Source organism: Populus euphratica, unplaced genomic scaffold (assembly GCF_000495115.2).
Source record: "Populus euphratica unplaced genomic scaffold, PopEup_1.0 scaffold35.1, whole genome shotgun sequence".
Classification (NCBI taxonomy): Eukaryota; Viridiplantae; Streptophyta; class Magnoliopsida; order Malpighiales; family Salicaceae; genus Populus; species Populus euphratica.
Window position 1 is genome coordinate 1317294 of NW_011499860.1, and position 14799 is coordinate 1332092.

At 31.4% G+C, this 14799-nt stretch overlaps 2 protein-coding genes across 2 annotated transcripts; one reads left to right on the plus strand and one right to left on the minus strand.

Moving 5' to 3' along the window:
- Positions 1–1481: 1481 nt before the first annotated feature.
- LOC105124682 (cation/H(+) antiporter 15-like) lies at positions 1482–4111 on the plus strand. Its single transcript, XM_011024786.1, has 3 exons — positions 1482–1736; positions 1874–2851; positions 2945–4111. Exons 1-3 carry the CDS (start codon positions 1482–1484, stop codon positions 4109–4111), a joined length of 2400 nt encoding a protein of 799 aa, XP_011023088.1.
- Positions 4112–10929: 6818 nt separating this feature from the next.
- On the minus strand, positions 10930–12187 carry LOC105124545 (Putative membrane lipoprotein). Its single transcript, XM_011024606.1, has one exon. The coding sequence runs from the start codon at positions 12160–12162 to the stop codon at positions 11638–11640; it is 525 nt and encodes a 174-aa protein (XP_011022908.1). The 5' UTR covers positions 12163–12187; the 3' UTR covers positions 10930–11637.
- Between the last annotated feature and the right edge of the window lie 2612 nt (positions 12188–14799).

The window sequence follows — 14799 nt, forward strand, 5'->3', positions numbered from 1 at the left end:
CTTGAACCCGGGTACAGTGGAAGGAGACAAGCCCCTTCCATCACTAAACCAAGACCCTCGATGCTTACCAATTCAGTTTTGGAAGGCTTGGTTTTAGTTGAATGAGTTCATGAACAATTCAGTCTCACGAGAAATTGACTTGTGATTGAGAATTTTAGGTGAGCAATAATAAATATTAAATATTAAGAATATTAAGAAGACGAAGGATTTTTTAATGGTATTAATAAAAATGTAAAATAAAAAAATATATTATAAAATCAAATTTTTAATTATTTTAATATTAAAAGATGAAATTAATAAAAAATTTTAATTATTTTAATATTAAAAGATAAAATTGATAAAAATAAAATTTAAAAAAATCATGATAAAAATTCAAAAATATATAAAAAAACAATATGGATTATTATTGTCATTCACAATGCAATGCATGTGGATAAACAATGGTTTCCTCACACCCTTTAATATTTGTTACTTTATAAAGTTTATAATATGACTTTTCTCTAAAACTTTTTTTTTTAACTATATGAGAAAAAAATAGATTATAAAATAAATTTAAAGTTTAATAAAATAAAAGACAACTCACTAAACTCTTAAACTAGGACAACCTAGATTATTTTGATAAATTTGTAAATCATACTAATCTCAAAAACAAAATACAAAGCTAAAATCTCAACAATCTTAATTTTTAAATTTTTTTTTGATAAAAATAGATTTGAAAAAAAAAATCATAATAAAAATAAAAAAAAATCGATAAAAAAAGATTTGAAAAAAAAATCATAATAAAAATTAAAAACACAAAATATTGTAGATTACTATTACAATGAGTGTTGGGAGAACAATAGTTTTCCTCACTTCCTTTAAATTTTGTTACCTCATAAAATTTAATAACATGATTTTTTCTAAGATTATTTTCTTAATAATATGAAAAAAATAAATTATAAAAATATCAAGTTTAATTAAAAAAACCCATCAAATCTATATAATGGAATAACCTAGTTTACCCTCACATATCTATAAACTATTATTAATCTCATAACAAAATAAAATAAAAGGAAAAAAATTATAAAATTAGATTTTTAACGTTCTCAATATTAAAAAAATAAAAATAATAAAAATAATTATAAAAAAATAAAAAAACAATGTGGGGAGCACTATAATTATAATTATAATATGCCCGATTACGAATCAGTTGTTTTAGTAATTGACAGCAAGAAGTCAAAACTCAAATTTGAATCCCTAGTCACAGCTCTACATGCATACCCTACATATACCTGTACTATATTTTACCTGCCTCCTGTAAATTTGGTGCATTTTAGGACAACTGCCTAAATTTGGTCGATAATATCTCCTTTATTTTATTTTATTTTTTCCACTTTCCCTCTTCCAGGTTTTGTTGTGCAGAAGGAGAAACTTTTCTTGAAAATTTCCTTGGTTTCTCCCATAATTTCCTTCGATTTTGTTAGCAAAAGGTCATTGCCAATATGCTTGACCATAGTGAAACTGATATAGTAGCTTATGTTGGTGGCTTTCTTCTAGAAAGGACACCCTCTAATGGCATGAACGTATGCTACTACGAGACTGTAAATGTTGATTTGTCTGTTTGGAAGATTTCAAACCCCCTGCTTAATAATGTTCCATACTTTGCTGTCCAGTTAAGCATCACTATATTCATGATTCACTTGCTCTTCTTCATCTTTAACTTCACCCGTCAACCTAGATTTTTCGCAGAGTTGATTGTAAGTATGATACATTTTACCGTGCTAATTGAATATTTGGTTGTGTGTTTAGAAGGCTTTTAACATTTCTGTTATCTGGGTTGCTCTGTTACTTTCTGATTATTAGTATTAATTTTGTGTTTTCCCAATTTATGTAGACAGCTTGCATGCTTGGTCCAATATTCTTTAGGTCTGCATTTTTCCTCAGATACGTACGTCCGATGAAGAGCAATGTGGCGTTGCAGACCATGGCAAACTTAGGCCTTGTTTATTACATGTTTCTTGTGGGTTTAGAGATTGATCTAAACAAGGTAAGGAGAGTGGGGAAGAAAGCTTTCACCAATGCCGTGGCTGGAATTCTGTTTTCTATGGGCATGGGTGCCAGTCTGCATTGCTTATTTACACGAGATAAATCCATATTTCCTTCAGCCAGTCCTGTAGGCGGATTGTTTTGGGGTGTTGCTCTGACTGTCACAAGCTTTCCTGATCTTGCTCAAGTTCTTTCCGACATTAATCTCATCAGCACAGATCTTGGACAAATAGCCTTGTCTTCAGCTTTTGTTAATGATTTAGCATCTTGGACTATTCTTATTATGACAATAACCTGGCTCCATGGACGCGGTAAACTTTCCATCCTCCCAACTGTTGGCTTCATTATTCTTTGCTGGTTTGTGGTGCGTCCAGTCCTTAGCAAAATCAAAAGTTCTTCGAACAAAAGCAGTGGTAGAGACTTTTATGTATATGTTATTCTTGCTGGAGTGCTCATTTGCGGATTCATCACAGATGCTTGTGGCTCCACTTCTATGACTGGGGCATTTGTTCTGGGACTTATCACATCAAATGAGTTTGAGACAAGAATTTTGGAACAAGTCAATAATTTTGTGGCAGGAATTTTGCTTCCTTCCTACGTCATGGTTGTTGGAGGTAAAATTGACATATTTTTTTTGATGTCCAAAACTAATGTAGTCATGCTGCTGGTGATTGTTGTCTTGGCTTTCTCGGTCAAGGTTTTGAGCTCTTTCCTTGTCTGCAAGGCCTTCGGTATCTCTGCTCGTGATGGTATTGCCCTTGGGATTCTTATGAACACAAAAGGCCTTTTGGCTCTGGTTGTTATTAACATTGGTGTCGATGTACAGGTACAACGGATATTTTCATCAACTTAACTAAGAATTATAGAGACATACATGCTTGATCTATTTCTGACAAATCATTTTATGACATTGATGCAGGCTCTGGACCTTGCAACATTTCCTGCAATGGTGATTGTGTTTTTGGTGATGACAGCTCTTGTGAAACCTTTTCCTTATTGGGTCAGTAAGTCTTCGAAGAATCTCAAGCAATACAAGCAAAGGACTCTGGAAACAAGCGAAGATGATTCTGAATTTCGAATCATTATGTGTGTTCATGAATCTCATCATCTATCAGGAATGAGCACCCTCTTGAAATTGTCTAATTCTACTAAACTATCACCAATCAGTATTTTTGCTCTTCATCTAGTAGAACTCACAGGCCGTTCATCGGCAATGCTTATTGTTCATGATGCCTATAACACCACTAACGCCAGCCAACCCATTTTTGAAAGAGTTATATCAGACCACGTCACATCTCACTGTCTTAGAAGCTATGGAAGGAGTCGAACAGGCCATCCGATTTCCATCCAACCAGTAACAGTCGTGTCACCTTACGCGACCATGCACAGAGAGATATGCTGCGTTGCTGAGGACAAACATGTGACTTTAATTATTGTTCCATTTCACAAGGAAGGATGTGGAATTGACGTGGTGCAAGAGAATTCTTCTATCAGAACTGTCAACCACAACCTGCTTGCAAAAGCTCCATGTTCAGTCGGTATATTTGTTGACCGAGGGCTTCAATTAAGCATTCATGATATGGGTTCCAATCTATGGAAACAACAAATTAATGTTGCCATGCTCTTCACCGGTGGACCTGACGATCGCGAGGCATTAGCCTACTCATGGAGAATGGCAGGCTCTCACGAAGTGCGTTTAACAGTTGTGCACTTTCGTCCAGGAGAAAAGGCAAAAAAAATAATGGAAGAGAGAAAAGAGAGTGAAAATTATAAACAGCTTGATGAAAAATACGTGAATGAACTCAGATTCAAGGCAAAGTGCAATGATTCCGTAATTTATTTAGAAAAGGTGGTAAATAACGGGGAAGAAATTTTGAGGACCACGAAGGAAATGTTTGATTATTATGATCTGTATATAGTGGGAAGGGGTCAAGGAGTGGCATCTCCTTTCACATCAGGGCTATCAGAGTGGAGTGACTGTAAAGATCTAGGAGTATTGGGAGAGGCATTATCTACATCTGAGTTTGCACGAAATGCATCCATTCTTGTAATCCAACAATATTATGTTGCAGACACAGCTGAATAAATTCAGTAGAAGTTTCGTTGAAGTTGCCTTTTATGACCATGCTAACAAAATTCTTAACATTTTTAAAGCGTAAAGGCCATCTGTTATGGAGTTTTTAATGATCTTGTTAGCTAAACTATTAGCTTGTGTGTGGTCAAAACAACAACGAAATGCTGGTTTTAAGAGAGAAAACAAGTCTGCAATTTTCTGCAGAATATCATGAACAAGAGGAGGTATACAGTAAATAAACTTTTTCTTTCTTTTTCTTCTTTTTTACTCTCATACATCTCCAGAACTTTCAACCATACATATATTAAAAAAAACCAACACATCTTAACCTTACACTTGTTCATCTTAATCACCTTTTAATCTAGCTATAATTTTTTTCTAACACAAGTTAACTACCTAAAATCAAGGTTATATAGCTGTCACCACAACTTTACTAGTTACAACATACTAACCTTAGCATTCTCCATCTTAATATGCTGAACTTGAACTCCTAGTGCATTTCTCATCTTTTGACATTTATCTTTTGGCTACGCTTTTGTAGAGATATCAGCCACTCGCTCCTCTGATTTGCAGAAATCCATATCAACCTCTCCTTCCTCAGTTGCTTCAAGAATGAAATGATGTTTAAGTGCAATGTGTTTAGTTCTGCTATGAAAAATTGGATTCCTTACCATTGCCATACCTGATTTACCACCACAAAACAATGTTGTTGCTGTTGAGTAGCTAAACCAGCTGCAATATATTCAAACTTCAATAAATGATTGAGCCACTCATTGTTGTTTCTTCGAACACCAGCAAACACACCTAAACCAGTAGAAAAGGCATAGCTTGAAATACTCATATTATTAACACATCCACCCTAATCACAATCACAAAATCCAATAATTTCATCTAAGAAATTCTGTCAAATCTACAAACATTACATCAGGCCTTGTGTTAAATACAATAGATTCCAGCCAAACTTCTATAAGAAGTAACATCCACCTTCTTTCCTTTATCATATTTCATTAACTTTTCATTCACCACCAAAGGTATAACTCAACAGGTTTGCAGGCAAACATTCTGAATTTTTTGAGAATTCTTTAGCAAACTTCTTCTAACAAATGAAAACACCTCCATCATCTTGGTAAACCTTAATAATAAAAAAAATTAAGTAACGCCCCATATCATTCATCTTAAATCTTCTCATATCATTCCTCAGCATACTCAATCCTCCAACTTGAAAAAAGACACTTCAATACCAAAGCACACTTGGCCACGGTCGAACAAATCTCCTTCTCCTTCATCACTTCAACTTATCAAGCGTCAATTCAGGTTTATTTTCCCGACTGTACACATGAAGAACAGTAGAAAAACTCGTGACATCCAGTTCAATCCCTGTCTCACGCATTTCATCAAACATATTCTCTGCCAGACTTATCATCCTCTCAAACCTCCCCTCCGGATGCAAGCCCGCGCTCCTACAAATCCCATTTATTTAACAGCATTAGCCTTAATCCATCCCTCCCATTTCCCTGAAAAAACTCTCTCAGCCATATCAATTGAAAATGTATTTATTTAAAAAAAAAAAATTGATATTTTTTATAATTTTGATTTAATGATATTAAAAATAAAAAAATTATTTTAATATATTGTTAAATAAAAAATATTATACACTATAATATCAAACACTTATTTAGTTTACTTGTTAGATAGGTGGTCTGCATCACAACACATGCTAACCTATTTTTTTCAAACAAAAAACATCAACACCGTATAAACATTCTTTAAAAATAAAATATGAGATTTTGTTCGATTTGATTTAATAAATTATAATAATATAATTAGAAAAAAAAGATATTGATGTCAAATGAAGCAAAAAAAAAGGGCAATAATTTAATACAAAATATTAAAGCTTGTTAATATTATGAAAATATATTTTTATAATATTTTTAAAATGTTTCAATAATTTAATTTATTAACAAAGTAAAAATTTGATTTGATTTAATAAATTATAATAATTTAATAATATAATTAGAAAAAAAAGATATTGATGTCAAATGAAGCAAAAAAAAAGGGCAATAATTTAATACAAAATATTAAAGCTTGGTAATATTATGAAAATATATTTTTATAATATTTTTAAAATGTTTCAATAATTTAATTTGTTAACAAAGTAAAAATTAAATAAGAAGATAATTGCATAGAAAAAAATAAAATAAAAAGTAAATCTCAATTTCAAGCAAAAAAAAATATTGAATGAAGAAACTGAAAAGAAAATAATTTTATAAAACAAAAAATGAATTGACTTTAAGTTTATATGAGCCAACACATCAAATCTATAAACTAGTTATGAGATCAAAATAATCGTGTAGAAAGTAAATTAAATAAAATTACAAGTTTAATTTTTAAACTAGTCTAATATTGAAGGGTAAAATTAAAAAAAAAACAATAAAAAAGACTCAAGCCTAGTGAATTCATCAAATCCATAACAATATGAGCTAGGGATAACTTAAAAAAAAAAGTCCAAAATAATCGTGTAGAAAGTAAATCAAATAAAATTACAAGTTTAATTCTTAAATTAGTCTAATATTGAAGGGTAAATTAAAAAAAAAAACAATAAAAAAGACTCAACCCAAGTGAATCTGTCAAATCCATAACAATATGAGCTAGGGATAACTTAAAAAAAAAAGTTAGAAAAACAATAAATGTTAGTCTCCAACCAACTTAATATTAAGAGAAGATACAAAAAAAAAAAAACTAAACAAAAACTAAAAATATCATAACCAATTCGGTCTAAACTTCAAACTTCATGAAGGTATCATGAAGCTAGATTACATCATAAAAAAACAAACTTGAAAAAATAATAATGTTAAATTTATAATCAACCAAAATAGTTAGGGAAAATTAAAAAAGAATTCAAAAAAATATATTAAAAGAAAAAAAATAAATTTTAACCATAACTAATTTTGTCTAAATTTCAAACTGCATGAAGATACCATGAAGCTAGATTACATCAAAAAAAGACAAACCTGAAAAAATAACAATGTCAAATTTATAATCAATCAAAATAGTTAGGGAAGATAAAAAAAAATAAAAAAATATATATTAAAAGAAAAAAAATAAATTTTAAAATACCAAAATAATTTTTTTATGTCCTAGATTTATATTTTACAATATAAGAGTACTAGAGCATATGAAATTCAAAGTCCCAAATAAACTTATTATTGTTTTTTAAATTTAAATTTGATTAAAATTTAAAATTAATTTTGAAAATGAATAACTAAAATTATCATGATGATTTTTTTCGAAACTAAAGAAACAATGATGAAAATACATTATAGTCCATAAAACTATAATTTTTCATTAATTGACGAATCACTTTTTCAATTAAAATTAGTCCTTGATATTTTAATTCTAAAATTCAACCCCCCAATTTTGAAAATAAATAACTAAAATTATCATAATGATCTTTTTCGAAACTAAAGAAACAATGATGAAAATACATTATAATCCATAAAACTATAATTTTTCACTAATTGACAAATCATTTTTTCATTCAAAATTAGTCCTTGATATTTTAATTCTAAAATTCAACCCCCCCTAAAAAATTAAATTAAATAAAAAGTGAATAGATCCAAATTAAATTATTACAGTTAAAAAGACAAAAACACTTCTACGTATAATCCTCATAAATTTTTAAATCTAGAGGTATAAGGGTCTCTTCACTCTGCATTATAAAATAAAAAGATGTCATTTCCCACTTTAAATTTTCAAATGCCAAAGGAACCATTATGAAATTACTGAATTACCCAGTAAAATGATTTTTTTTTCTTTCAAGGGAAAAATAGGTGTTTCACTTCAAAGTTTGAAAATGCCTCTTATTTTCTCCATCATTTTTACTTTAATTTTTTATCTTTCAATCTCACTCTCCTCTAACAATTAGCTTAAATTTACCTATAATTGAGTTCAACATATGCTAATTCAAAATATAAACAAGATAAAAGATAAAAAAAAAAACATTATGAATGATATATTCGGATTTATAATCATTGTGTACGGTAAACCCCCCCACATCTTTTAAATTTACTTGTAATAAGCTATAGATAAATATATTATTAAGGATGCAAGCATGATTTTATAACTAATTATGAACTTATTTGATATTGTAATAGCAACTGTTTTTTAAAGTAATTTTTATATAAAAATATATTAAAATAATTTTTTTATTTTTAACATTAACATATTAAAAATAAAAATAAAATTTAATTTTTTTAAAAAGTACTTTTACACCATAAAACAAATAGTGCATATACGTATCCAATGAAAAATAGCCCATACATAAACGCCTGAATATTCTGAAGGGCAGTAGAATGCTAATCAAGCGGTTTGCTATGCTATTGTCTTTAACATTGATATTGTTTTGTATTTTATAATTTGAAATTATTTTATTTTTATATTTTATTTGAAATAATGTAACTTGAATTAATATTTTAAATTATGCAATGAAATGTTAAAATACTTTGAAGCTGTAATTTATCATTTCAATTAGAAAAAAACCCAATCAAACAGAACAAAAACAATTTTTTATATTAAAAAAGTTAAAACATACAATAAGATGAGAACTATTTTTTATTAAAAAAATCAAAATTATAATTTACAATAGTTATTTTGATATTTTATATTTGTCATATTCTAATTGTAGAATATTAATTTTGTTTCATTCAAATTAAAAAAATTATCATGAAAACTTTGTTAATTAAAAAACTTTATATGAGATTTATAATAAGAAAATTAAAGTTATGAGATAAATTGAATATAAAAATATAAGAAAACAAATTATACCTATACGTTGTTCAAAGGAAGAAATTTTTTGCACTATTCATTTCTTTTCTTCATTTGTAAAAATAGTGGAAAACTTATAAAAAAATAATTATGAAAAACCTCTAGAATGTGTTTTACAAACTCACTATAAATTTTAAAAATTACGTATGGAGAAATATTACATTTCAACAAGAAGTTTCATTTTTTCTTTTTTGAACTTTAATTTTCTAGAAAAATCAAATATTAAGAACTCCAAACTATATAATATTAAAGAAAGTTATAAATTATATTTTTTTAATTAAGATTTTAAGAGTAATTTTCTTAGTGATATTCATATAAAATTATAGTATTTATTAGCATTTTAAAAATGCTTTGAAAAAAATTTAAATTTTTTTAATTAATAGAAAACTTCGTAGTCTAAATCATACCTTGTTTTCGGAGTTCTACGAGTTCAATTCTTCTACAGATATTTTTGTAGGATCCTAATGTTAATTAAGTTTATTGTCACTTCTATTATTCTACAGCATCAGGACCCTACAAATTTTAATATTTTTTTATAACTATTATTTTATTAACTTAATGAATTATTATCGAGATCTCATAGTAAATTGGGAATGACATTAAAATCAACAAACCACTTTCTTAAGAAAATGTCCAAACCAAATGGGAGTCATCTTGAAGAAGCATCTTGATATCTGATTTTGCCCCCGAGTTAGCCATGATGGATGAATCATCTTGATATCTGATCAACTCATCTTCATATCCATTTTTATATATGCAAGAAGGGACAAGCCATGAGAAATGCTCACCAGCTACATGGAATGGTCTCAATTCTGCATCTAAACAATTTTTATTTTTTTTTATCACTTAAATGCAGCATCGATCATTTTATAGATGTTGTGTGGTCTCCATAGTTAGAGACAAAAAATGGAGGACAACATCTCTCCAAGAACTAGACTTCTTCATTTCAAGACAACTGATGTTGATGACTTGTGGAGCTACATGAATGATGAAAGAAGGAGCAGTTTGCATCCACAAAAGCACTCGCATCCAAGTATCCTAACCATCCCTTATACTTCAGGTCTACATGCTTAGATGATGATGGTGGTGGTGATGATGATGATGGATTTGTGTCATTCCAGCCAAGGAGTGGTGATGGTAGATGAAGGGCGAATTGGGGGTTTGCTTTGATTCCAGAGTATTGGAACCAAGGTGTTACAACTAGAGCTATTACTGAAGGATGGCAGTTGTTTCCTGAAGTGGTTAGGTTTGAAGCTATGGCTGGCTGATGTAGATAACAATGGCTGCCATACGGTTATGGAGAAACTTGGGTTCCATAAGGAGGGTGTCCTGAGGAAATACAGGGTCATCAACGATAAGGTTAGGGATTTAGCCGTTCATAGTCTTTTATTTACTGATTATATGCCTTGAAATCAACTATTTTCTTTAATTTTCAGCCTATCTTGAGTTTGAATCCTGTCCTATAATCACCAATAAAAGGCTTAATTTGTCCTGAGGAAATACATGGTCATCAACGATAAGGTTAGGGATTTAGCCGTTCATAGTCTTTTATTTACTGATTATATGCCTTGAAATCAACTATTTTCTTTAATTTTCAGCCTATCTTGAGTTTGAATCCTGTCCTATAATCACCAATAAAAGGCTTAATTTGTCCTGAGGAAATACATGGTCATCAACGATAAGGTTAGGGATTTAGCCGTTCATAGTCTTTTATTTACTGATTATATGCCTTGAAATCAACTATTTTCTTTAATTTTCAGCCTATCTTGAGTTTGAATCCTGTCCTATAATCACCAATAAAAGGCTTAATTCTCTTAGTAAGCATTTCTTTGTGCTCGTAATAAAAATGGTTTCTTCGGTTTTTATACTTTATTAGAATTGTGGTTTGTGCTGTCTAAGTTTTTTTCTGGATATGGTTTAGAGAATATTTGGGAAACACGGTTTAAACTCAATTAAATTTTTTAAATAAAAAAATTATTTTAATTAAAAATACATATTCAGGTTAACTTGACAATCAGGTTTTACATCTATGGTTGCTCGTGGGTGTCATTGGATTCCTTCAAAGGCACCGGAGAAAGTGTCATTAAACATGTACAGTCAAACGAGATGCTTGGTGATCTTGAATAAAAGACCAACTAGCTAGAGCTAAAATAGGACTGTCAGGAACTTCGACATAGCAAATTACTGGAAACAATAATCAAACAGAGGATTAACAAGGACAAAGAGAACATATTAAGCTTTACATTGTATATGCATTGATTGAAGATTGCATTAACATAACGTAATTATCCACATTTTAAATACAAGAACATAAAAGAACAGAAACCAGGAATTCTGTCTTGTATTTGAAATTTTCTGACAGGAAATCTATGAATGGAGTAAACAAGAGAAAAAATGCCTATACCTAAGAAATCTGTGAAAGGAAAAAGAAAAAAAAACAATGCCTAGTAAATCTGGTAAGGAGAACAAACGTTCTTGAAACACTCTCAAGATCATTATAATGACAGATACACAATCTTTTTTTTCTGTATTCCAACCATGATCAGTGTAGTTTTATGCAACTTTGTGTAATGTTATGACCAGACATGTATGTGTGTAGTAGCTATTGGATTGTAGCAAGGACATGAACGGCTTCCCTGGGGAAAACAGATCAAGGATTGGATTGAGGAAGCTCCTCTCTTCATTCAAATCACCGCCTTAGCTCAATGAATCAATCAACATGCCATGGATGAGGCCAATGGCAATTCACTCTCATGTGACCTAAAAGACATGTTGATTGAATTGCTTGCTGATAAATTCCTCTTAATTGCAGTTTTTCCACTGCCACCACCACTATCATTTCTCTCTACCATCACCACGGGCCCTTCAAAATCATCCTGCCTTCCATCTCCTCCCGGATTTTCGATGTTAGCAGGCTCGTTATCAGTTGCTGCATTTCCTGTCGTGTTAAAAACATTTGTATGACCACCTCCTGCATCACCACCACCATTAATAGAACCAACGGCAATCCGAAATCCAAAGATTCGAGAAAGAATTCGATAGAAGCATGTGAGAACCCAAAATAGCCAAGGCAGGCAAACCAGGGCTATACCTACAACAGGAAACCAAGCCCTTGATGGATCTGCAGGGAGGACAACGTACATAAGCAGCAAGCTGCCTCCAGCAGCTATAGTAATAAACAAGAAGAAAGAGACGAGCCATATAAATAAGCGCCCGGAAGTGGGGTCTTCTACAGGCATTTGTGTATTGAGACTTGACGGACAAGAAGATCAGATGATTATTATTTCCTCTTTATCCTCATCCATTTTTGTTGATTGAGGAATTGGTGTATGTGTAATCAATGAGAGAATAGTCTTTTAATTTTTCTGGGATGAGGAAGAATTCATGAGAGATGAAGATGAACGCTGCTGTTCGTTCTTGTTAATTGCATGCATAATGAGGATGCCTCATCAGATTTTTCACAGGGTGGACATATTCAAATCTGTCTTACGTAAGACATGGTTAGTTTTCGAACCAAGACACACCAAAGACAGAGACAAGGGAGTGGAAATCGGGTAGGATTTGCTGTTATAACAGATCAGGCTATTAATTTCCAAAATTTGTGCACCCTACATAGCTCGTTTCTTAATTTTTATACCTCAGGGCATATCTATTTTTAGCTATGCACCATTTTTTGAGGCGATAAAGACACAGCTTGAACCTAAGATCTCCATCCCTCTTGCCTGTTCCATGAAATGAAGCATGATTAAAAACCATTGGAGACAATCCAAAGTCTCAATCTCAACCATCATGTTCACTTGCTTCCACCAACATTATGCTCCACCACCTCATTGTTATTCCTAGCATTCCCTCTCCTGCAAGATAACCTCAGTTAACATGTACAGCTCATTGTTCATTGCCTCATCAATTTGTATGAAATTTTTGTAAGAATTTATTTGTTTGTAAATCATTTTCCAAGTTTAAGGTAATCTAAATTTCGACCTGTACCAAATACAGAAAAGCATCACTGATAATAGCCACTAGCCTAGCCATGGGATTCATTTCTCCGTCAGATATTAACCTGCTTATCATGCACTGAAACGACTCAAAAAATGCCCTGAAATAACAAACATTTAACACCTAAGGACTTCTCTTCACCTCTATTTCTAGCAATACCGGGTATAACTGACTAGTTGTGATTTACATAATCCACTTTTCAAAATTGTCGAGTGTGCCGAATGACCCGAAAGGGCCTCTGCAATCCACTCAGATGCTTGCTTTCTCTCCTCAGTGTCAATGGTTCAGTAACCAAATTCATAGGAAAAAGGTTCATGAGAGAGAGCACCCAATACAGAGGAGCCTCGATAAAATAAAGAATAAATGCAGACTAATTACATGGGGTGTGATTAATTCAGAACAAAATATATCTAGCTTGCTAAGACGACGAAACTATGAATAAGGGAACTTAAATGACGAATATTTTGTTAGAAAGTAGAGAAAATGCCTGAAATTATTTTGCATGCAAAGCTTATGAGGGTGGATCATAAAAGCATACTTCTTTACAAGGCTGCACATTCTGTAGCAGCCAATGGATGCGGGGCAACTATCACCAGGTTTATCAACAGCAGCAAAGGGGAGAAGCAAGGAGTTTCAGAGGTCCTGCGACCAAACAAATCTATCAAAATTGCCACCCCGTCATTTTGCAAGGCTTTAATTGTTGAAAGTAAGACCCAGTCTTCAGCCATGTGTTAGTGAATTACTATGGAAAACTGATATATGGACATAGCTCCAAATCTGAGCAGCAGAGGATAGAAGCATTGAATCTCTGACCCATTGGAAACATATAACAAGCTCATTGTTTTTGACGAACGGACACTGGACTCATGATCAGTTTCTATTATGACAGAAGTCTGCATCTGGTGTCTCCTCTATTCCTGAGCTTTCCTGCGGTTCGCTTCAATGATAATGAGCTTGCTTGATCAATGCTTTGAGGCCTGACCTGAAAAGTATAATTTACTAGAACCATATTTTGTAAGAACACTCAATGTAGAGTCACGGCATGGGGACTCGGAAAAATAACAAGAACTGATGTCGTGGTGATGCTTTCTCAAAAAATTATGTCTGGTTGTAGGTATTAAATAATATTTATATAGTTTTATTTATCAAAAAATTATGTCCAGTGGTAGGTATTAAATAATATTTATGTAGTCTTATTTATTAAAAGTAAAATAATATTTTCAGTTTAATTTATATATACTTTATTTGTATTTAGGTTAAGGTTAAGTATTCATAATATACAGATTATTCATAATTTTAGCCTTCCTTTTGTATTTAGTCTTAATTATTTTAATATGGTATCAGAGCTGGTTTTATGAAACGAAGCTTAATCCCGAACATAGCTTCGCGAATCCAACTAAAAATTTGGTATTTCCAAAAATTTTTGGAGTGAGATTTTGTCTTGTTGAAGAGGGAGATGCTTTTTTGATAGATACATGGGAAGCAAATAATGCAAAGATCATTACTTGGATCAACAATTCTGTTGAGCATTCGATAAGCACGCAGTTGGCGAAGTATGAGACAACAAAAGAGGTTTGAGATCATCTACAAAGGTTATTCACACAATCAAATTTTGCAAAACAATATCAATTAGAGAATGACATACGAGCTCTTCATCAGAAGAATATGAGTATTCAAGAGTTTTATTCTGCTATGACAAATCTTTAGGATCAATTGGCTCTTACAGAATCGGCAGAATTAAAGGCATATGAGCCTATATTGAGCGCAGAGAGCAGTAACGATTAGTACAGTTTTTAATAGCACTTCACAGTGACTTTGAAGGACTTAGAGGTTCAATTGTACATCGTTCTTCACTGTCTTGTATTGACTCTGTTGTGGGG

Coding starts and splice junctions, on each gene's coding strand:
- LOC105124682 (XM_011024786.1), top strand. CDS start 1,482: ATGCTTGACCATAGTGAAACTGATATAGTAGCTTATGTTGGTGGCTTT. Junction 1,737..1,873: donor GATTTTTCGCAGAGTTGATT/GTAAGTATGATA, acceptor CAATTTATGTAG/ACAGCTTGCATGCTTGGTCC. Junction 2,852..2,944: donor ACATTGGTGTCGATGTACAG/GTACAACGGATA, acceptor ACATTGATGCAG/GCTCTGGACCTTGCAACATT.
- LOC105124545 (XM_011024606.1), bottom strand. CDS start 12,162: ATGCCTGTAGAAGACCCCACTTCCGGGCGCTTATTTATATGGCTCGTC.